This window comes from Dama dama, chromosome 9 (genome assembly GCF_033118175.1).
Source record: "Dama dama isolate Ldn47 chromosome 9, ASM3311817v1, whole genome shotgun sequence".
Lineage (NCBI taxonomy): Eukaryota > Metazoa > Chordata > Mammalia > Artiodactyla > Cervidae > Dama > Dama dama.
In genome coordinates this window covers 22,039,349-22,060,093 of record NC_083689.1, presented here as the reverse complement: position 1 = coordinate 22,060,093, position 20,745 = coordinate 22,039,349, and the positions used below count along the sequence as shown (strand labels likewise).

The 20,745-nt window shown below is 58.5% G+C and overlaps 1 protein-coding gene across 3 annotated transcripts; it reads left to right on the top strand.

Annotated features, from left to right (window-relative positions):
- The first annotated feature begins 6,536 nt into the window (after window positions 1–6,536).
- NRTN (neurturin) lies at window positions 6,537–20,277 on the top strand. Of its 3 annotated transcripts, none has more exons than XM_061149290.1 (3): window positions 6,537–6,625; window positions 16,603–16,821; window positions 19,721–20,277. In XM_061149290.1, exons 2-3 carry the CDS (start codon window positions 16,653–16,655, stop codon window positions 20,143–20,145), a joined length of 594 nt encoding a protein of 197 aa, XP_061005273.1. In that variant the 5' UTR covers window positions 6,537–6,625; window positions 16,603–16,652; the 3' UTR covers window positions 20,146–20,277. The 3 variants fall into 3 exon arrangements, with proteins under 3 accessions (XP_061005273.1, XP_061005274.1, XP_061005272.1); XM_061149291.1 differs by lacking the exon at window positions 6,537–6,625 and adding an exon at window positions 14,578–15,581; XM_061149289.1 differs by lacking the exon at window positions 6,537–6,625 and adding an exon at window positions 15,599–15,974.
- The last annotated feature ends 468 nt before the right edge of the window (window positions 20,278–20,745 follow it).

Below are 20,745 nucleotides of genomic sequence, written 5' to 3'. Positions count from 1 at the left end.
GTAACCATGATATGGATATTAATATAAGTGACACATTATTAATTACTTGTTATTATTTTGTTATAATATTGCATTATTTTAATGGCATAGTACAAATCATTTACCAGTAGCTGCACAATTATTGAGCACTTACTGTATATTGGGCTCTGTTCTAAGCTCTTTTCATGTATTAGCTCCTTTATTCCTCTCTCTGACCTTGTGTGGAGGAAACAGACATTCATCCCAACTCTACCTGAATCAATGGCTTGCAGAGGTCCCGGGTCCAGGGGCTGACCCATTGCCTAGCCAGAGACCTGGGCATCAGCCTTTCCTCCTGCCACAGCCTGCCAGTCCCCATGTCCAGTCTGCTTTCTCTCCAGAGTCTCTTTCTAGACTGTCCCCTTTTCTGGCACCTCCCCTTCCAGGCCTCGATCTCCCAACCTACCCCCAATAGCCCAGCCTCCCACAGCTCTTTCTAAAACCCAGATCTGACCATGACCCTCTCCTGCTCCCAATCCTGCCATGGCTCCCTACTTCCCTAGTCCTAGACTATAACCCCAAAGTTTCTGCATAATCCAGCCCCTGCTGCCTTCTCTAGCTTCATCCCTCTTCACCTCCTCACTCCCTGAACTCAAGTACCAAGGTCATGCCAGAAGTCCCGTGAGCTGGTCTTACCTCCCAGGCTTCAAATATGCGGTTCTTTCTCCCAGTAACAGTTCCCTGCACCCAGTCACCTTGGTCACCCCACCCACTCTTCTGTTCTCAGGGTCATCATCTCTAGAAAAGGGAGGCATTGAGGATCTTCCCCCCACCCAATAAACTAAGTCCAGAACTGGTGGGAGTCGGCTCTGCTTCGGCCCCTCTGTGTCTTCAGCATGCAGGTACCAGGCCTGGCACACAGTAGGGGCTCCCTGAACACTTGTTGAGTGAATGTATCTTGTCATAGCTAGGGAAACGGAGGCACTGGGGGCATACCTCCTCTGGGCCCGGTGGGGTGTCTCACCCTCACTGAGGCTGTGGCAAGGAGCTGAGGACTTCCCAGGTGCCAGCCTGGAGAGTGTGGGGACACCGAGAAAGATGTCCCCGCAACACTGAACTGGGCCCGAGTCATACAAATGCCTGACCTTGGCTGATCTGAGGAAGCAGGAGGGCGGCAGGTCGCCCTGGGGCCCCCAAGCAGGTGGGGAGACTGAGGCACTCAGGAGGGGGTGGAGCTGGGCCTGGGAAGGTGCCGCTGGCACTCTGCCCAGGCACTGGGGCTCTCCCTGCCTCCGTCCCTTTTATTCTTCCTGTTTCTGGCTTAGCCTTTTTTGCTTCTCTTTCTGTATTTCCTTCTCTCTGTATGTCTGTCTCATGTATGTCTACCTTCCTTTGCCTCGCTCTTTTCCCCACATATTGGCTCTCCATCTTTCTCTCTCTCTCTTCCTCTTTCACTTCATCTGTCTCCATTTCTCTGCTGTTGTTGCCAGCCCCCCATGGTTGCCCTGCCTCCGCTCTGTCTCTCTCTCCCTCCACCGTCTCCCCTGCCCTCTGTCTGTCCCTCTCGGCTGGTCGGATGGGGGAGGAAGCGCAGGGCAGGTGTGGCCCGGGCTCTTTGCCCGCTGCTGCCGGGCCGCCCCGGATTTGCGGCTTTCAGCTTTCGCCTCCTTTATCTGGGGCTGCAGCTGCCCCTTATCTTCTGGCTTCAGGACACGAGACCAGGATTAGGGCAGCCTGGGCCAAGGACGCAAGGAGGCAGGGCCAGGCTGGTGGGTGGCGAGGGCCAGGGTGCTGGGAGGTGTGTGCTGTGGGGCACCTGTGAGCCTTAGAATCTGGGGCTGCCGTGCACATCTGAGTGTGTGTGTATGCATTAGTGAGTGTGTGTGGTGGTATACACATATGCAGAGTGTGACTGACTTTGGGGGGTGTCTGTGTTTTGATGTGCATATTTATGAATCTGTGAGCGTGTGTATCTATTGTATGTGTGTGTGTATGGGTAAACAGTATCCACACATTCGTGGCTTTTGTGTGTGGAGGGGGTTGTCTGTGATCTCCCATAAGGTTCTCAGCCCTGGCTCCACCTCTCAGGTGTCCCCCAACCCCAGGCCCAGCCCCCTTTGCCTCCCCAGCCCTCTGCCCACCCCCACCCCCACCGCCTGATGGCTTTCCTGCGTTGCTGACCTGGGACCCCCAGGGACAGGGCCTTCGACCTGTGACCTGGGGCTGCAAATGGCCCTGCAGGGACAGCTGGCGGCCCTGCTTTTTCCATCATCCTCTCCTGGAATCAGCCTGCTCCTTCCTGCCGCCCACAGGCCTCATGGGTCCCCATCCTGGCCAGTCCGACCGGCTCCTTCCCTGGTCCCTGGGGCCCTTGTTCTGACCCCCGGCCAGGAGTGGGTGTTCAGCTGTGTTCTCAGTAGGAGCTGAGGCCTCGCTCTGCCCTCAGCATCTTCCAGCTCAGGGTGAGGATAATTTTGATGAATCCAGAGCCCCAGAGTCTGGTTTCAAGGAGCTTCTTGACTGGGCATCAGCAACCCTGTGCTGAAGAAACATGGAACCATTTCACAAATGGGAAAGCTGAGGCACAGCGAGCTCAGGACCAGCATACTGGGGGGGATGGAGTAACACTCAGTGTGTGAGGGTGCTCTGACTGGAGGGGTGGCTGGAGGGGCAGAGAACACAGAAGGCACCAGGCCACCTCACCCCACATGGGCTGGTCCCCAGAGGGGTCCCCGAAATGCAGCTGTGGGCCTGCAGGGCCTGGACCAGCTCCTGCAGTTAAGATGGAAACTTCTCCACCAGCCAAGTCTCTGAGTCTTGGCCAATGGCCACCAGCTTCCCTAACCCTCTGCCTCAGCCTCTACCCATGAACAGAACACTCCCCTGGGAAGCAGTGACCATCGGGCGGGGGTGGGGGGTGAAGAGGGCCCTCTGACCAGAGGGGACAGGTTGGAGGAGCAGTGGGGGACAGTGGTTACATGTTTCATAGTCATCCAGCCCCAGAGTTGAGCTGCTGTCTTACTGTGTGACCTGGGGCTGATGTCTTGACCTGTCTGATCCTCAGGTTTCACAACTGCACCATGGGCTTATAGCACGCTGGGGAATGGGAGGCCTCGCCTGGAGCTACCTGGCGAGATGTGCTGTGGAGGAGTCAGTGACGGAGCAGAACTAATTTCCCAGTAAACATGGGAGAGGGGGTGGCGATGGGCAGGTGGCTGGGCCTGGCTGCCCCTGCTATGTCCTACCTCTGCCTCAGCCTTGACCTTGGGGCCAGCCAGCTCAAATCAGTCACAGAAGTTACATGCCTTTGAGTGCCCCCTGCTCTTCACTGAGCTTCACCACCCTGCCCCCACCCCCCATCCGTGTGCTGAGAGACCACAGTCCCTAGCCACGGGCTGACTTTTAGCGTGGGAGGCTCAAGGCTGGGTTCCACCCACCCCGCCCCACAGTAGCCCAGTCTGGAACAAGCAAGGTTTAAAAATAAAACATTGTAAATACCCGTGTTTCCTTCAAATAGAACCAACCCCTGAATCCCCTCGGCCTCCCAGGCAGCCAGGCACAGACAGCTCCCTTGACGGAGGTGGGGGGGCGTGTCATGTGTGTACCAGTTCCCGCTGCTGTGTGAGTCAGCCAGTGTGACAGAGTGTCTGTCTGTCACCACCTGTCCAGGGGGTGACAAAGCCTGTGGTTGGCGACAGAGAGTGGCCAGCGTGCTGGGTTGTATGAGGTGACATGCATTGATGTCAGAGGGTGTCACACCTGTGTCTGATGTGATCACGTGGGGCCGGCCTTGAGGAGGGTCGGGGCTCTGGGGGCCTGAGTGTGACAGGGGCTGCCTCCTCTGTGTGTTTGGGTCAATGTGTGTGTCCCTGAGTGTGCAGGCGTCTCCTTCCAAGTGGGGAGCGTGACCGAGTCTCTCCACGGTGGGGGAAGGTGCGCATGAGTACTACACCCCCGGGGCCCCGCCCTCAACCCCGCCCCTCGACCCCGCCCCTGCCCCCCTGCACACCCCAGAGGAAGAACCGGGTCTTTCAAGTCGCTGTTACCAGGGCAACCATTTTACGAGCGTCCACATGGTGGGCACGTGTGTATGTCCTGCACCCCATGTGTCTGTACGCCCCTGCCCCCATGGCCCCCAGCCCAGGCGGGGAGGGGGCGGTGTCCAGGCGTTGTGCGGTTAGGAGAGGCGGCCAAGGGGCCGCTGGTAACAGCTTAATGATGGCTGGCGGGGTGGGGGTGGGCTCCTGGTCTGAATACAGGTGTGCAGAGGGGCTGCGCTTCCCGGACCTGCACGGTGTGTGCGTGTGCGCCTGAGCATGCATGACACAGGGTCTCCTCGACTCCTGTGCTTTCATGGCTGTGCAGTGGGCACACGATGCTCGGCTTTGCGTGTGACTGTCAGAGGGTTTTGTGTGAAGGCGTGTGTGTATGTGTAACAATCCGCCAAGTGGACACGTGTGTGCAGGAGCAATCCTGCTCCGAGCCGTGGAGTCCCCCTGGGGTTGCTCTGAGGGCCAGTGGGCTGCTAAGCGCGTGAATAGCACGTGTGTCTGTGTGTGTAGGGATGGTGCTGTTCTAGAAGGGTGTGCGGGTATGCGTGAAAACGAGCATGGCTCTGGGTGTGACCCTGCCTGGAATAAGGTTTGGGGGTCAGTGCCTCACCCTTCCCTCCCGGCCAGGGTGTGTGTGTGTCTCGCTGAAAGTGAGTTCTTAACGACACCAATAGTGGCAGACGCGTGGCCATTGCTCAGCAAGTGGCATGCTTACTCATACTTAATAATTCGATCCTTAATGAGACCCTTACAGGATCTACTGCTAACACCCCGTGTTATAGACGGGGAAACCGAGGCACGGAGAGGCAAGCACAGACCCTTGGTCTTTGCATCCTGGACTGGAATCGGGCAGCTACGGGGCTCCGGCTCTAACGCACACTCACCCTTTTTCCTTCCCCGACAAATTCAGAATCCAGGCTGCACCCCGCTGGCTCGTCCAGTGCGCCCCACACCCCCATGACTGGGGTGCCTGTGTGGTGGGGGACCTAGTAGCCATACAAAGCCCAGGCAGCTGGGATCAGGGGAATGCAGGCGGCCTGAGTCAGAGTGAGGAGGCCCCAAGAAATCAGGCAGCGGGAGTGAGAACCAGAGCACCCGGCTGCTGGAATACCGGCGGCGGGGGGGACCCAGAGGGCAGGAGCAGAGCGCTGGGGCAGGGGGCGGGACTATGGGGCAGGGGGCGGGACTCTGGGGAGGGCGTTTCACCGTAACTAGGCCGGGGTGGGGCGGGGCCATGGCGGATCAGCCCCGCCCCCTCCCAGCCCCGCCCCCTGAGCCCTTTGGAGCCGCTAGGGGGCGCATTGGGAACGCGGAGCCGTCGGGGAGGGTGCCGGGTGGGTTTGGGCTCTCTGGGCCGCGGTGGGCCTTGGTGCCCAGGAGAGCGCCGCCGGGAGCCAGGGGTGGGAAGGTATCCCCCCGCAGGATCTGGCTCGGAGGCCAAACTAGGGAGAACTGCCACTTGATGAGAGGTGCTGTGGACAGCGGGTATCGTCCGTCGTCGGTCTTAGGGTCTCATTTGCTATCTTAGGGGGAAACTAGGTCCCAGAGGGGAATTTCTTTAGTTTTCTGGAATGAGGACCTGGGAAGGGACTGGGGGCCCCGCAATACCCAGTGAAGTGAGGGGGGAAATTGTGGGCCATGATTACCGCGTCGGGGGAGTGTTGCGGCTCTTAATTCCACGGAGGCGGATCTTTGGGGGGTCTGGAGAAGTCTCGGATTTATGGAAGATGCGCCGTCGGGGTTCTTGAAGTGGGAGTGGGATATAGCTAACCTGGAGGGACGCTGTCCCGGGGGGAATCCCCCGAGGGGCTCCCTTGGCGAGAAGACTTCTTGAGGCCTTGCGTTCCGGAAGGGGACCGAGCAGGATAGGGGGGAGGGGCCTGGCAGTAAGACCGGTTCTCTGTGGAGTGGGGAACGCTGAAGGTCGAGGGACTGGCATGGGGGGCACTGTGGCTCTTATCTCAGCAAGAGGCCCTTGGAGGGGGGCATTACAAAGGTGAGCCGCCAGGGCCTATGGGGCCAGGGGATATCGCCGTCTATGGGGGTTGCTGCTGTCCTTGCACCCTTGCCACCTGCGTTGTTCAGGTCCCCCTCTGGCTGGGAGGGACTGGGCGGGGGCGTCTCCCAGTCCCTGGAAATCCGAGCCACCGCCCCTGGCCCCGCCCCCGGCCCCGCCCCCCGGCCCCGAGCCGGCCGAGCCGTCCGCGGCGGGAGCGGCGGAGGCGGCGGGAGAGCGCGCCGTGGAGCCGCTCGGAGCGCCTGGGCCCCTCTCGCCGCCGCCTCAGAGCCCAGCGCCACGCACCGAGGCCGCCCGCGCCGTCTGTGCGCCCCTGCGCCCCGCGCCCTCCGAGCCGCAGGCCGTCCAGGGCACCCCCTCAGCCCCAGCCTCCGCCGGGCCGGGATGGCCGCAGCCCGCGGCTGAGCGAGCCCGGGGGGGCCCCATGGGCCGGCCCGCGCCGCGCCCCCCCCGCGGCCGCCCCCTCCGGCCCGGGCCCCCCCGGGCGCCGCGGGCCCAAGCGGCCCGGATGGCGGTCGCGGTGGCAGGGGCAGGGGCTGGGGCCGGCGCGGGCGGCAGGCGCGGCCGCCACTGACGGCTAGTAGGGCGCCCGGAGCAGGTAAGCAAGGGCAGAAGGGGGGCCCGCAGAGGACTGGCGCGGGGGAAGGAATGGCCCCCATGGACGGAGGTTGCGGGGGCGTCCAGGGACTCCCGGTAGACCAGTAGCTTCCCGCCTTGAGCCAAGAACAAGCGTGTGTATGAGGGTGGGGTCAAGAGGCGACAGGTCCGCGCGTGGCAGGGGGTCGGGAGGGCGATGTAAGCGCTTCTCTAAGCTAGGGTCTGGCCAGGGGAGGGGGTGGTCCCTGTCCGACGGGGCGGGAGCGCTTCTGCCTCCTTGGACCCTCTTGTATGCTTCTGGAGAGGGGATGGAAACAGGAGCAGCCGGACACCACTCCCCAGCCTTTAGGTGGGCGAGACCCAGACACCCCTTCGGTCTTGTGGTCTACAAGGGGGCCGCGGGGGACAACCGGATCCCGCGGACCCTGAGTGGGGGGCTGCCGTCGCGGCCCAGCTGCATGCAGAAGTAAACATCTGTCAGCGGCGCGTTCCAGCCGCGTTCCCTGCGCGCCGCCGCCGCTGCCGCCGGGGACACGGTGTCCTCCGGTAAGGGCCCAGCTCTCTCGGCTCCTGGAGCCTTAATGCAGCCGCAAGAGGGCGCGAAACCATTTGGGGGGGGGGGTCCCTTAAGGGCAAAGACCAAATTTGAAGAAGAAAGGGCGGTCGTCCTTCCTCTTTTTAGTAAAGGCATCTCTTACTCAGGATGATCCCAAAATTCTCCCAGAAAATGTGGTTTGTCAGTTTACAGTCTTTAAGCGGAGGGGCCTGCAGACAGTGGGCAGATGTGGGCTGGGACAGAGACAGAAGTGGCTTCTCTCCTGGGGTGGGTGTCACCACAGTCCCCTCCCCAGGAAGCACCAGCATACATATATTACGGTGCCACTGGCCTGGGTCAGTGGGCCTTTGGTTACCTGCAAGGCTGAGGCCAGCAGCCCAGATCTGGGGAGTAGAACTAGGGCCTATGTGGGGGGCATGGAATGCCAGACCCCTGATTTTCCTCACTCCTGCCTGCCCACCGTGTCCAACATCCTTTTCTGTCTGTTCCATGACACTCTTTGTCTGTCTTTAAAAGAGCCCCGGGCTGTGGAAGCCCTAAAAAAGCATGACTGATCTAGGCAGACACCCCTCCCCACACCCTTCATTCTAGGACTGCTGAGGTTTGAGGTTCCACAGCCACTCCCAGGCCTTACAGCCCACTCCCACACAGCTGCGAAGAGCTAGTTCCAAAGGTGCAGGGGAGAAACCGAATCACTCCTCCCGACAGTTGGGCACAGTGTCTGGAGTTCTACCATCACTGCTTGTCCCTCAGGTGATAGGCCTGTTTTCAGGGGGTGAGAAATGGATACAGCTTTCAAGAGTCCGGGACAAGAGAGGGAACCAAACAGTTTGCAGCCAGGCAAAGAATACAACCAAGAAATCATTTCCACCAACACGTATTGGACTGCCACGGTGTAGCTGACTCTCTTTGGGGTCAGGCTCCTGGGCTTTGTCCTTCCAGGAAGACAAACTTAAATCCAAGGTGGAGGCCAGAGTGGGGAGCAAAGGCACTCCCTCCGGGTAGGAGGGTCAGGGGAGACTTCCTAGAGGAGAGACATTGGGGTTGGGGCTGTACAGGAGGAGTAGGAGTTTTCTAAGTGGGACCAGTCAAAACATCCAGGTAGTAGAAACTGTATATGCAAAGATCTGGAGGCAGGAAAGTGCATGAGTGGTTTTGGAAAATCCAGGGGGCCTGAGTGTGGGAGGGAGAGATCATTCTGAAAGGCTGACAGAGAACTGGGCAGGGGCCTTCAAGGACAGATTCCTGGAGATGGGAGCTGGAGACACAGAGAGAACAGGTCCTTTAATGCATCTGGCATCACTGGGTGCATCCATCTTTGCTGAGAGGTTCTGGGATTCTTCTGCAGATGCAGCTTTCCTGGTCCCCCAAGGTGGGGTAGGGGAGTCTAGATCTCAAGGCCCACGAGGGGAGACAGGATCTTCCCTCTGCCCAGTGAGCATCAACTGAGCAGGCACAGTAGGAGGCTGGTTCTCCCCATTTCATATCTGAGAAAACTGAGGCTGGGCAAGCTGGAGAGATCTTTCCTTATGTGCCATGTAATTAATTCTGAGCCCTAAGCTACCATGTGCCAAGCTATGCACCAGGATGAAGCAGAAAATAAGACAGGCCTGGTGCTTGCTGCACTCATGAGGGGGAGGGTGGGGGGCAGACCTGAGGCTCTCAAAACATCCAGCCAGCCTCCTGGACTTTCAGGGTGTGTAAGGGCCACCAAGGAAGCCTGAGTAGGGTCTGGGACACTTTGGCATCAGTGTTCAGGAGCAGAAAGATCTTCCCTTCCAATCCCAGAGGACTCAGGCTTTGTCTGGCCCTGGAAGAAATCCAGCAGGTGGCCCTCACTTCCCAGCGGGGGAAACAGAGCCCAGAGCAAGGGCCCCACCATCCGTGCCTAAAGAGCTCAGTATGTGAGGATCCCAAGGCAGAATTTGAACTTGGGGACATGGAAAAGGTGACTCGGGTCCCCTGGTTCCCAGGACACCTGTGTTAGAGTTTGCGACACGTCAGAGGTCTGTGCCTTGGTTTCCCTTTCTGTCACAAGGCCAGGTTTGTGTGGCGTCCCCCTGGCTACTCCTGGAGGACCCACATCCCTCGCACCACCCACTGGGCCCCATGCCAGCTGCTCAGCCGTGCCAGTGCCAGGCCTCATTAGGTTGATCCTGTTATTCTCCCCCAGGGAGGTCCCCCCGCAACGCCTGCCCCAGATGCCTGTAAGGCCTGTCCCAGGCCAGCTTGGCTAAGCCAGACCAGCCTGGTATGGTCGAGGTGGGAATTTTATGGGCCAGCCGCAGAGGACCAGGCCAGAAACAGCGGGTCTGAAAAGCAGGTGGCCCCACCACACACACGCTCCCTGGCCCAGTCTCCCCAAGAAAACGCCTGCACAGTGGCTGGTATAAGAAGTGGGCACTGATGGGGAATAGGACACCCCCCATCTCTCCTCATCTCCTTGTGCTGTTCCCTGGCTAAGTTTGCTCTGGTCGCCCCGGTCCCTTAGAAAAGCTATCATCCTATCTCTGAGCCTTTGCTCATGTGGGTCTCTCTGCCTAGAACACTGTTCCTACATCTTCACATGGGCTCAGCACAAATCCTGCCTCCTCCGAGAAGCCCTCCTTGACCACTCAGCCTAAAAGCAACCCTGGTTACTATTGCTTCACCTTGTTTTATTTGGGGGCTGTTGTTGCACTGACAACCTCTAAATTACCCTATCTTTCTTTTTTTTATTGGGCTTTAATTTTATTTTTTTCTTTTATTTTTTAACTGGAGTATAATTGCTTTATGATGTCATTGTGTTAGTTTCTACTGTTTTCTTCTTTCTCTCTCTCTCTCTCTCCCTCCTTTCCTCCTTTCTCTCTTACTTTTCTAGCCACACAGCTTGTGAGATCTTGGTTCCCCAACCAGGGATCAAACCTGGGCCCCAGCAGTGAAAGCGCAAAGTCCTAAGCACTGGACTGCCAGGGAATTCCCTAAAATACCTTTCTCTCTTTTTTATTATCCATTTCCCTTAATGGGTGGTCTGAGCTTGGCAAGGGTGGAGTCCCAGGTTGGCCGTGGCCGTCCTATGTTCCCTGGCTGGTCCAGCACCTAGTAGACACTCCGTAAATGTTGAGTGAATGTGTTGGGGGCAGAACCGCCTGGCACACGGGCTTCCTGCCATGTGGGTCTTCTGTTTACGTGCTAGTTCTGCTCTGCTGGGTGTCTTTGAGAAAATTTTCTCCTTCCCTGGACCTCAGCCCCTCATAAACAGCAAGACCTTGCTTCTCTCCGTCCACCCCTGGCATCACCCTTGTTACAGGGGTTGTGGAGACATTGAGAGAACAAGTTTAGAGTCAGACCCCGGTTCAACTGCAGCTCAGCCACTTAATTTCTGTGTGATCTTGGGCAAGTCACTTTACCTCTCCAAGCCTCAGTTCCCATGTGGTAAATGGGGCTAATAATAAGAACAACATCTTTTCCAGGGACTGTGGAGGGAGAAATAAACTTGTGGAAAGCACTCAGCAGAGGGCTCGGCACTAAATAAATGGAATAGCCAACACTGCCAGGTGTTAATGTTATTATTCTTGCTCTTGCTGTTATGAGGAAGGCCATATGGTACAGTGTTCAAGAATGTGGAACAGAGGGCACTGAGGCTGGGGCTTTGAAGGATGAGTAGGAGTTTGCCCAACCGCCCGAGTTCAAATTCTAGCTTGGCCATTCATTCATGCTCTGTTTGACCCTGAGGAAGACACTTCAGTCTTTTGGACTTCTTTTTCTGTCTACAGAAATAGATAATGGGGATAAAATGGTCCACACCATTCTGCGAGTCACTAGAGGTAAAGCGCTTAGAACGGCAGCGATGGTGTTGTTCACTAGTGTTAGTATGAGCTATTTTTCTTTAATACTATTATCACAAAGCAACCAACACAGAAGTCCTCCCCAGAAGTCGACTCCTCAGCCTCACTTTGGTGAAGACAGACCCAGAGCCCCTTAAGATACGCTCAGGACCCAAGACTTGATTCTCAGAGTAGCAGGGAGCCAGCGATGGTTCTAGCAATCGGGCAGCAGGCAGCTTCTGGGTTGGAGGAAAAAGAGGAGAGGCGGGGCTCCCACCTCTGGCCAGGCCTGGAAGGTTCTGCAGGGGGCGTCTGTGCCTGCATCCTCCCAGGAGGCCGCCCCACAGGCTGGCCCCTGACCCCCGCAGACGCGACATCGGAACCAGCTGTGCTAGCCAGATGTTCCTGGTTTACCCGCAGATGTGCGACGCTGGCTTGCGCCTGCCCCGGCCTCCCCATCCCCACCACAGGGTGGGGCTGGGCCCTGGGGCCCTCCGAGGGAGGGGGCACATTTTTGTGGGCTGTGGAATTTGTTTCTCGTTTTGCAGAACCATTGAATCTTGTCTTGAGAGAGGCTCAAGTCCCACCCGTTTCCCTATCATGAAATGGGGCCTCAGTTTCCCCATCAGTGGTTCCCTAGGGAACCCCCAGGGGCCATCTGGGGTAAATGAAATGAGCAAGGCTGCCCGGGGAATGGGCCCAGCTGCCAGCCCCAGAGCTGGAGGATTGATGGAGGAGACAGAGAAGGGCATGCAGGCACCCGTGTCTGACACCCGGGCCCTGCTGCTGCCGTCGGCCAGGCCTGCAGGACTTCACTGAACAAAAATGGCCCTCCAGATGAGGAGGTGTCCTGGGCAGCCCATTGTACAGATGGGAAACTGGGGCTCAGAGATGGGGAGGAGCTTGCCAGGGGAGGAGCTGTGTGCTTGCCACACAGCCTCCTTGCCATGTGATCCAGCCAGGAAGAGGCAGAACATGGATGCGAGTTCAGCTGTCTGGACCCCAGGTGCCGCAGCATCCAGACACACCCTTCTCCAGGGGCTGGCCCGCAGGTGTGGCCACCCCCACTACTGCCCACATGGCTTTCCAGCCTGGCTTGTTCTGCCCGTGGGTGGCAATGACAGCCCCACGTGCAACCCGGTCATTCCTATAGTGTGGGACGGACCTCCTCAGACCCTTTCTGAAGTTGGGGAAACAGGGATACAGGAGGACCGGAGGCAGATCTGGGAGTGAGGTGCAAGGGGAGAACAGTGTTAGTGGAGGGAGGCACCCCACGGGCAAAAGCCTGGTGACTATGGATGGAATTCTCAATGTCCGTCTTTGCTTTGAGGGGACCCAGCCCAGGCTGTCCCTCCAGAAACTCCACCTGTCCAGCAAAGACAGATATGGATCCACATACTATGCTGGCAGAGCTGGGCAAGAGGGAGGATCCTGCAGCTGTGGGGGGACTGTCAAGATAGGGAGCAGGCATGGCTTTCGGGAGGAGGGGGCTATAGGAGCTGGGACTTTGAAGGATGAGTAGGAGTTTGCCTGATGGAGACAGGCATGCCTCTCCCAGACTGGAGAGATGAGTGGGTGGGCGGAGGGTTCCCCTCCCCTCCAACCTCTCCCTGGGAACAAGCATGAAGCAGGTTCCTCCCTGATGCCAGCGGCTCCGCAGGCTGAAGGCTGGTGACCCTGGGAACAGGTATGCCTGGTGGGTGTTCCCTGGGAAGCTCTGTGGAAAGGTGGAAACTTGGAGCGTTGCCGGGACATCAAGATAACGAACAGTGTTTCCTGGCACCATCAAAGAAGCTGCCAGGAACACCCCCACACCCTCACCCTAATTGTCTGCTCCTTGGATAACTGGAAAGATCCAGCTGGCTGTGTCTACGGGCTGTTCATCACCCCTCTCTGAGCCTCAGTTTCCCCTCCCTCCCAGCGCTGGGGACTCTATGGCCTCCAGCTAGAAGTTGACGTCATTCCAGAGGTCATCCTTGCTGCAGTTCAGACTGACCTGACCCCCATGAAGGGAGGTGCCCCCTTCCTTAGGCAATGAGGATTCTCCAGGGTCTGGACATTGTTGGCTTGAGAGGGGACCCCTGACCAGGTCCTGTCTGGCAGATGGGTGACACTTGAAATGCCAGCAGGTGTGGGCAGAGCAGGCCCTTTCCTCTGGGGCATTCTGCTCCCACACTCCCCTCTCCCCACTCGCAGCCTCCTGTGGCTCCACTGCTCAGTGCCGCCTGCAATCTGCAGACAAGGGCCCCCAGCACTGGCAGGATGTTTGTGTCTGCACGCCTGCTTGCACGAGTGTGGCTGGAGTGTAGGATGCAGGTGATAACAGGCATGCCTGTGCACGCACAAGTTCAAGTCCTCAAGGGATGGCTTGGAGGCGGCACGTGTGTGGCGTGCCCATTCTCTGTGTCAGCGTGCAAGAGACAGTATGTGTCTGAGTGTGCAGGTGCTTGATTTGTGTGGGAGTGTGAGTCTCAAGGGTGTGTGAGAGCTCCCATGGGCATGAGAGAGTGTAAGGGGTGTGATCAGGGGAGCTCCCAAGGGCAAATCCCAGGGATGTGTGTGCATGTGTGCAAATACTAGTGAGTGGTAGCGCTTGAATGCTATATTTGTGAGTAAAATGCCTACATGTGAGAGTATGGAACACACTAGCATGTGAGTGCAGTGATGTTCAGGTGTGAGGGTGTGATGATGTTTGAGTGCGTGGTCATGTTCTAGGTGGGAAAACACCTGAGTGTGTGGCTGTGTTCAAGCATGTGAGTGGAATTCTGTTTGAGGGTGAGTGAGACCACTGAGTGTGTCAGCAGGATGGCATCTGAGCATGTCGGAATGTGTGAGCTGGGCAGTGTCTGAAAGTGTGCGTGCAACAGTGATTGGGCACACATGAGAGAGAGTGTGTGTGTGTGTGTGCACGCACACGTGTGCTGAGTGATTCAGTGTGTGTGAGTCTGGGAAGGCTGGGTGTGAATATGAGCCCCCAAGTGTGCTGTGTGAGTGCCCACCTTCCCCATGACACATGCACACAGATCATGCACACCTGGTCTCCTCCATGCCCTCCGCCACACCCGCTCCCCATCAGGTCCATGCCAGAGACAAACCAGTTGGGTGACCCCCGTACAGAAAGGCCCATTGTTGCAGATGCTTATCAGCTGTGCCTGCCAGGTCCCCTCCACCAGCGGTCCCCTGCCTTCCCATCCCCCTCAGAGCTCCAGGAGGTCTGCAGCTCCAAGGCCACCAGGAGCTCCTGTGGCTGGGCCATCTCAGGGCTGGAGACCCATCTATCCTTTCAGCGCCCCGTTTTATACTAGTGCTGTACAGGGACCTTGTTCCAATCTAACAGGGAAACTGAGGCACGCCACTCCAAGACTGGGGTGTGACGACCAGAGGTCTTGCACCTGGGGGGTTTCCCTGTCTCCCCCCTGCCAGGGTGGGTGAGGCCACCAGAGTTCTCCTCTTAGCTCTGTGGCCCCGGGCAGGTCACTTTGCCACTCGGGGCCTCAGTTTTTCCATCTGTAAAATGGGAATAAGGACTCTTGTGAAGTTAAAATGACTTAATAATATGCATTAAATTTGTACAGTGGGATCTGGCATCAAGTAGGGGCTCATTAAGAGTAAAGGCGGTGGGTTTGGGCACTTGACAAATGCCAAGACTGACCTGTTTGCTGCACAACGTAGAGAATGAAGTCTCCTCCCAACCCCCAGGGCTGCATGACCCGCACGACCTGTGCTCCTCACCTCCCTGCCTTCCCCTCCCCTTGCTCACTTTGCTCCAGCGACATGCGACATGCGGTTGTCTTGATGATTCCTTCAACCAGCCAAGCATGGCCCTGCCCTAGGGCCTTCGCCCATGCTGTGTCCACAGCACTCCAGGCTGGCCCAGGGTTTGTTTACATGGCCCCAGGTTGGCGCCCTCATTATCCATCACCCCACTGACAGTAATAACATTATCACCACAGTAATAATAACAGCAGTATCAAATACCACCACGGACTTCCCTAGGAGTCCAGTGGTTAAGACTCTGCGCTCCCAATGCCGGGGGCACCTGTTCCATCACTTGGCTGGAGATCCTGCATGCCTCATGCAAAAAAAAAAAAAAAAAAAAATCCAATACCACCAACAGTGGCAGGTCCTCAGAATGACTCCAGAGCATTTGCTCCGCCCACGTGGAGCACTGTGACAAAGAATCTGGGTATGAGTCTCTAGATCCTTTCCGAGCTGTGCCCTTGACCAAGCCTCTCTTTCGTGCCTGTTTCTCCAGTTATAAAATGGAGGTTACAATGCCTCCTTCCTGAGCTCAGCACCGGTTCTGGTACACAACAGGGGGTTAACGAGCGTTCTCCGTTACTTACTGTCTGGTGCCGGTCCTGTGCGGGTGCATCCTTGGGGCGGGGGGTGAGGCGGTTCCAAACTTACTGCTCTTAACCACGCCCCGCCCCCTTCCGCCGACACAGGCACATCACACGCAAATAAAATGCAAATAGCACGCAATGAACTGCTCTGGGCAGCGCGCAGGTCAGCCTGTGCGGCCCGAGGCGCCCAGCACCCCGCCGCTGAGCCGGGGCGCTGACCGTCGTCCAGCCCGGCTTTCATCGCTCCGTGTAAATGTTTACACCGGGCCGGCCGCCAGGCCCCGCGCCGGGCGGCCGGCGGGGTAATGTAAACGCGGGCTGGAGGCCGCTCAGTGGCGGGGAGCTTCTCAGACAGGGTGGGGGTGTAGGGGTACGCAGGAGTTATTAAACATCTACTGTGAGCATGACGCGACTAGGCAACCACAACACTGAGTAATCGGTACCCCAGTAGGGGAAGCTTAGACGTTGTGGGGACCCAGAGAGTGCCCTTGCACGGGCCTGGGGCTGGGGAGGAGGAGCAATCAGGGCAAGCTTCCTGGGGGAGGCACCGTCTAAGCTAGGACCGAAAGTGGAATGGGAGTGGGCGGCAGTGGAGAAGAGAATGTTCTGGATGGAAGGACTCACTTGTACAAAGGCCTGGAGGTGGGTTGAGGGCAGTTTTGGTCCACTGCTGCCCACTTCTGGGCATCTATTTGTCTGGGGGGCGGGGGCAGGGAATCTAGGCCCAGAGTAGGGCGGAAAGGCACTTCCAGGGACATTAATATGGCTCAACCGGAGGGCTCCAGACTCCCAGACTGTACCTATTCTAAGCACCACCTCTCCTCACCACCCTTGTCCCACAGTGCCCCCTGCTGGGGATGTCCTCACCTTCCACTCTTCCCCAGACTCCCTGGGTTCCAGCCACGGCAGCCTCCTGGCTGGATTGGCCACCCCGGGTCACGCCTCAGGACCTTTGCACCGGCTGTTGCCCCTGCCTGAGATGCCATTCTCTTCTGCCTGGCTAGCTCCTACCTTTGCTCAAGTCTCAACTTTCCTCAATCCTCAGGAAAGCACCCTGGGACGCCCAGATGGGGGCGGTTCCCAGGTTACCCCTGGCACAGTGCCAACCTCCTCCTTGGCAGCATTTCCCACAACCTTGTTCAGTGGTTCCTAGATGAATCACTTCTATATTATTATTGGTCATTAGGCGGGAGTGGTTCAAATTCAGGGGCCCCACTGTACCCCACTAGCTGGTCCAGCACCCTGTGCCCGTTCGTTTGTTGCCCGACAGACAGACGACGGAGGCTGTGTGGCTGACCGTCCCGTGGACGCAGGCTGAGGATGCAGCGCTGGAAGGCAGCGGCCCTGGCCTCGGTGTTCTGCAGCTCCGTGCTCTCCATCTGGATGTGTCGGGAGGGCCTGCTCCTCGGCCACCGCCTCGGACCTGCGCTGGCCCCCTTGCGCCGGCCGCCTCGCACCCTGGACGCCCGAATCGCCCGTCTGGCCCAGTGTAAGCCCTCCCCCGCCCCCCGTCTTGAGTCAGATACCCCCAACATCGCAGCGACCATAATGGTGGAATGTTGTACACAGTGGAGCGGGGCCACAGAGGCTTATTTTATGGAGTGGAGGGAGGGTGCAAATCCCCTCAACGGCCTGGCAGGGGTGTCAGAGGGGATGGTTGCTGAGAACTGGGGTCCCTTGGCTCAGCTGTCACAAGGAATTAGGCTCTAGCCCTGAGGGGCCCGGGGGCCAGATGGAGATTAGACCTGGGCATTCGGCCTGGGCGGCCCCTGCAGCGCAGTGGGGGGTGGAGGAAGAGGGAGGCTGGACCCGAGGCCCTAGTGACCTGCCGGGGGCGGGGACAGGGGAGGCAGAGACCTAGAAATAGGACAAGTCCTAGAAACGGGGAGAAAGACAGACATAGAGGAACAGAGGATGGGCGAGAACGATGTGGGGAAAGGTCAGGAGGTAGAAGAGTGGAAATGCCAACCATGTGGCTGTATGGTCCAGCTCCCCACTCGCCCCTGATGCCTGCCGGGCAGGTTCTGTGGGGCCGGAGCCATGCATGGGCCCTGACTTAGTGCGTGCGCGGGTGTGTCCACACGTGCATCCATGTGGGTGGATGGGGGTTAGGTGTAGGCAGGGGAGTGTGTGTGGACCCCCGTGCGTAGGGGGTGCGTGCACGCCTGTGTGCAAGTCTGCACCCGCCCTGCCGGCCCACACAATCCTTCTTTCTTGTCTTCACAATGGACAAGGGTGGCCTCCGGCGCAAGCTCCACTTCCGCCCCCACCACTCCCCCCTTCAGGCTGCTAAATCCTTCCCAGGACATTGGGTCCCAGAGACCCAGGCTCCCCAAAGCTAGTGCTCCAGGCCCTGGGGGCAAAGGCCCAGTGGTGGAATTTCAGGCACCGGGGAGGATCTCAGCCCACTGACGGGTCCTGCCTGCCCTGCATCCTGTCCCCGGATCCAGCCCTACTGGAGGAAGGACATGGATTTCCATACCCCAGAGTCCCAGTGTTCTAGGTTCTGGGATTAATGCATTGATGGAGGAATCTCAGGCTTGGACCAGGGAGGTGTGGGCATCATCTCCTTGTATTCCAGACCCTGTGCACGTGGCCAGGCCTGCTGGAAGGACAGATATACTAGAAGATTATTGTTTATCTGAAATTTACACTGAACTGGGGATCTGTATCTTAACCTGACAATCCCATGAATTAACTCTAGACACACATCTTTGGGGTGGGCACACTGGTGGAATTTTAGGCATCGTTAGTGAGCTAGGCTCACCCTGATCCCAGAGCAAGCAGTGCTTGCCACCCTACTCCCACCCATCTCCCAGAAGATGCTGTTGGGTGGCCCCCCATTTCTACCCTCCCAGCCCCAGCCAAAGTAGGGACTCTGCAAGTCTCACTGAGCAAACAATGAAAGTAGGGTACAGCAGGGTACAACGGGTGCAACGAAAGTAGGGCTGTCATCTGCCTGAAACTACAAGGCTCCGAGTGGGCAGAGCAAGGCTCAGAACTGGGGCTTGTCTGCTCTTGAGACCCCCTATGGGAATAGACAGCTCCCAGGGTGACAGACAGCCCTTCCCCCTTGGGCCTCCCAGGAAGCTATTTCTTTTGACAGCCAGGTGCGCCAGCCTTGGGGGCAGGTGGGAGCTTAAACTCGGGATTTCCTCTCTCAACCACAAGAGTGACTGCCACTTGCTCAGGGGCTGGGAGCCCCGTCTGCAGACCCAGTGTCAGTTCAGCGCTGCCTGCCATTCCGACGTCTACACTTCTCTCCTGGGGCTGAGGAGCACTGGGGCAGGACCAGCTGCTTGGGAAATAAATTTAGGCCGTGGAGCCCTGGGAATCTGTGGCTCAGGGCGCCTCCAGGCAGTTGTGGGAGAAGAGGGTTGGATGTGCACCAAACTTGGGCACGGGATGGAAGTGGGAAGACTGTTTGGTTTTCTCTCTGCCACCTGCCAGTAGTGTGGTCTTAGGCACCTCTTTGCCCCTCTGGATGCCCGGTTCCCTCACCGGTAACATGGGGGGAGCCCCTGACAGCAGCTGCGGTCACCCCATGTGGTAGGGCCAACACACAGTTCTCAGTGGCTGCTGCTCCCCTGTGCATTTTGAGAAGCTCACACACCTCATCTGGTGTGGTGAAAGGGGAAATTGAGTACTGCTACACAGTGGAGCAGGAGGGATGCGGGGAGGGGGAGGCGTTGTGAACAGGCCAGAGGTTCAGAGAATATGCAGAGGTTTGGGTGGGGATCCCAGAGAGGGAGTGAGACCCATGAAAGCTCAACCAGAGTGGGGAGTTGGGGTGTGGGAAGCAGGCCCCCAACACTGCTCAGAGAGGATGTGCCAGTGTCCTGGGGCAACCAGCATGGGGTGGGGACAGCTGGGGCCCAGGAGGGACAGGGATTTGGTTCACTACACCCCCTGCTGAGCGACCCCCTCCCCCCTTTTTTTTCTCCAGTGAGGTGAGAGCAGCTCAGTGAACAAGGGAGGAATTTCCAGTGCTGCCCTGCATAGGGATGGGGTCCACAGAGAGTGGTGGAGGGGTGTGCCCACAGGGAGACAGACACCGGGTCGGCTCAGCTCAAGTTGGGGCAGACTGGTATGTGGTACAGGAAATGGTTCTGGGCAGTCCATCTTAGGTGTAGGCTCCAGAGAAGAGTGCTGGTAGCCTTAGGGACCCAGCCTGGGGGCCTGGATATGCAACCCTCCCCTTACACACACGCCCCCCAGAAAGAGTGCATGAGCCGGAATCAGGGAGCAAGATAAGATGTGGTCAGGAGAGGGTGCACTAGCACCTGAGTCACCACCAGGTCCCTTTTCGCAGAGGAACAGCGTAGATATGGCGCTCCTTCCCATGCATCCACCCACTGACTCCCCGGCCCTTCTCTATCCCCTCGCAGACCGTGCACTGCTGCAGGGCGCCCCGGACGCGGTGGAGCTTCGAGAACTGACGCCTTGGGCCGGGCGGTCCCCTGGTCCGCGCCGTCGGGCTGGGCTCCGGCGGCGACGCGCGCGTGCGCGATCGGGGACACGGCCGTGCGGGCTGCGCGAGCTCGAGGTGCGCGTGAGCGAGCTGGGCCTGGGCTACGCGTCCGAAGAGACAGTGCTGTTCCGCTACTGCGCAGGCGCGTGCGAGGCGGCCGCGCGCGTCTACGACCTGGGGCTGCGGCGCCTGCGCCAGCGGCGGCGAGTGCGGCGCGAGCGGGTGCGCGCTCAGCCCTGCTGCCGCCCGACGGCCTACGAGGACGAAGTGTCGTTTCTGGACACGCACAGTCGCTACCACACGGTCCACGAGCTGTCGGCGCGCGAGTGCGCCTGCGTGTGACCCTACCTCAGCCGGCCCGGAGAGACGGCGGCCACGGCCTCCGCCCCGACGGCGCCCACGGTCCCTCCTGGCAAGCCCCGCGACAGACTACCCACGCGCAGGAGATGCCGTCCAGGGCTCAGGACTCTCGCGTTAACTGTACCAAGATAAAGTGTGGAAAATCCAGCCGGGGTTGTGATTCGGCGCTGCGGCATGAGGGCCTACGGGGAGGAGACACCATCTCCATTGGGAAGAGGGGGACGGGTACCACCTGCACTATGGTGGGAGGATCCCATTTGCTTTGGCCCCGGGGAAAGAAAGACGGCTTTTTTTCAGGCGTACAGAAAGGAAAGAGGGGCTGAATGGGGGGATGACCACAGGGACCTTCTTTCGCATCTCTCTACAGGCTCTCTTGCCTCTTCCAGGTGAGTCCTAGCCTACTCCCCGGCAAGGTGTCCTTCTGGGTAGGAAAGATTGAGCCACAGTGCAGATGGAAAAACTGAGGTCCAAGTGGTCCAAATCTCCCTCACCCAACAGACCTCTTCGGGCCTGGTCAGCTCCCACCAGGGTGAACTCGGAGCCACTATCTCCTTTCACTAGCTAAAAATATCCACGCTGCCC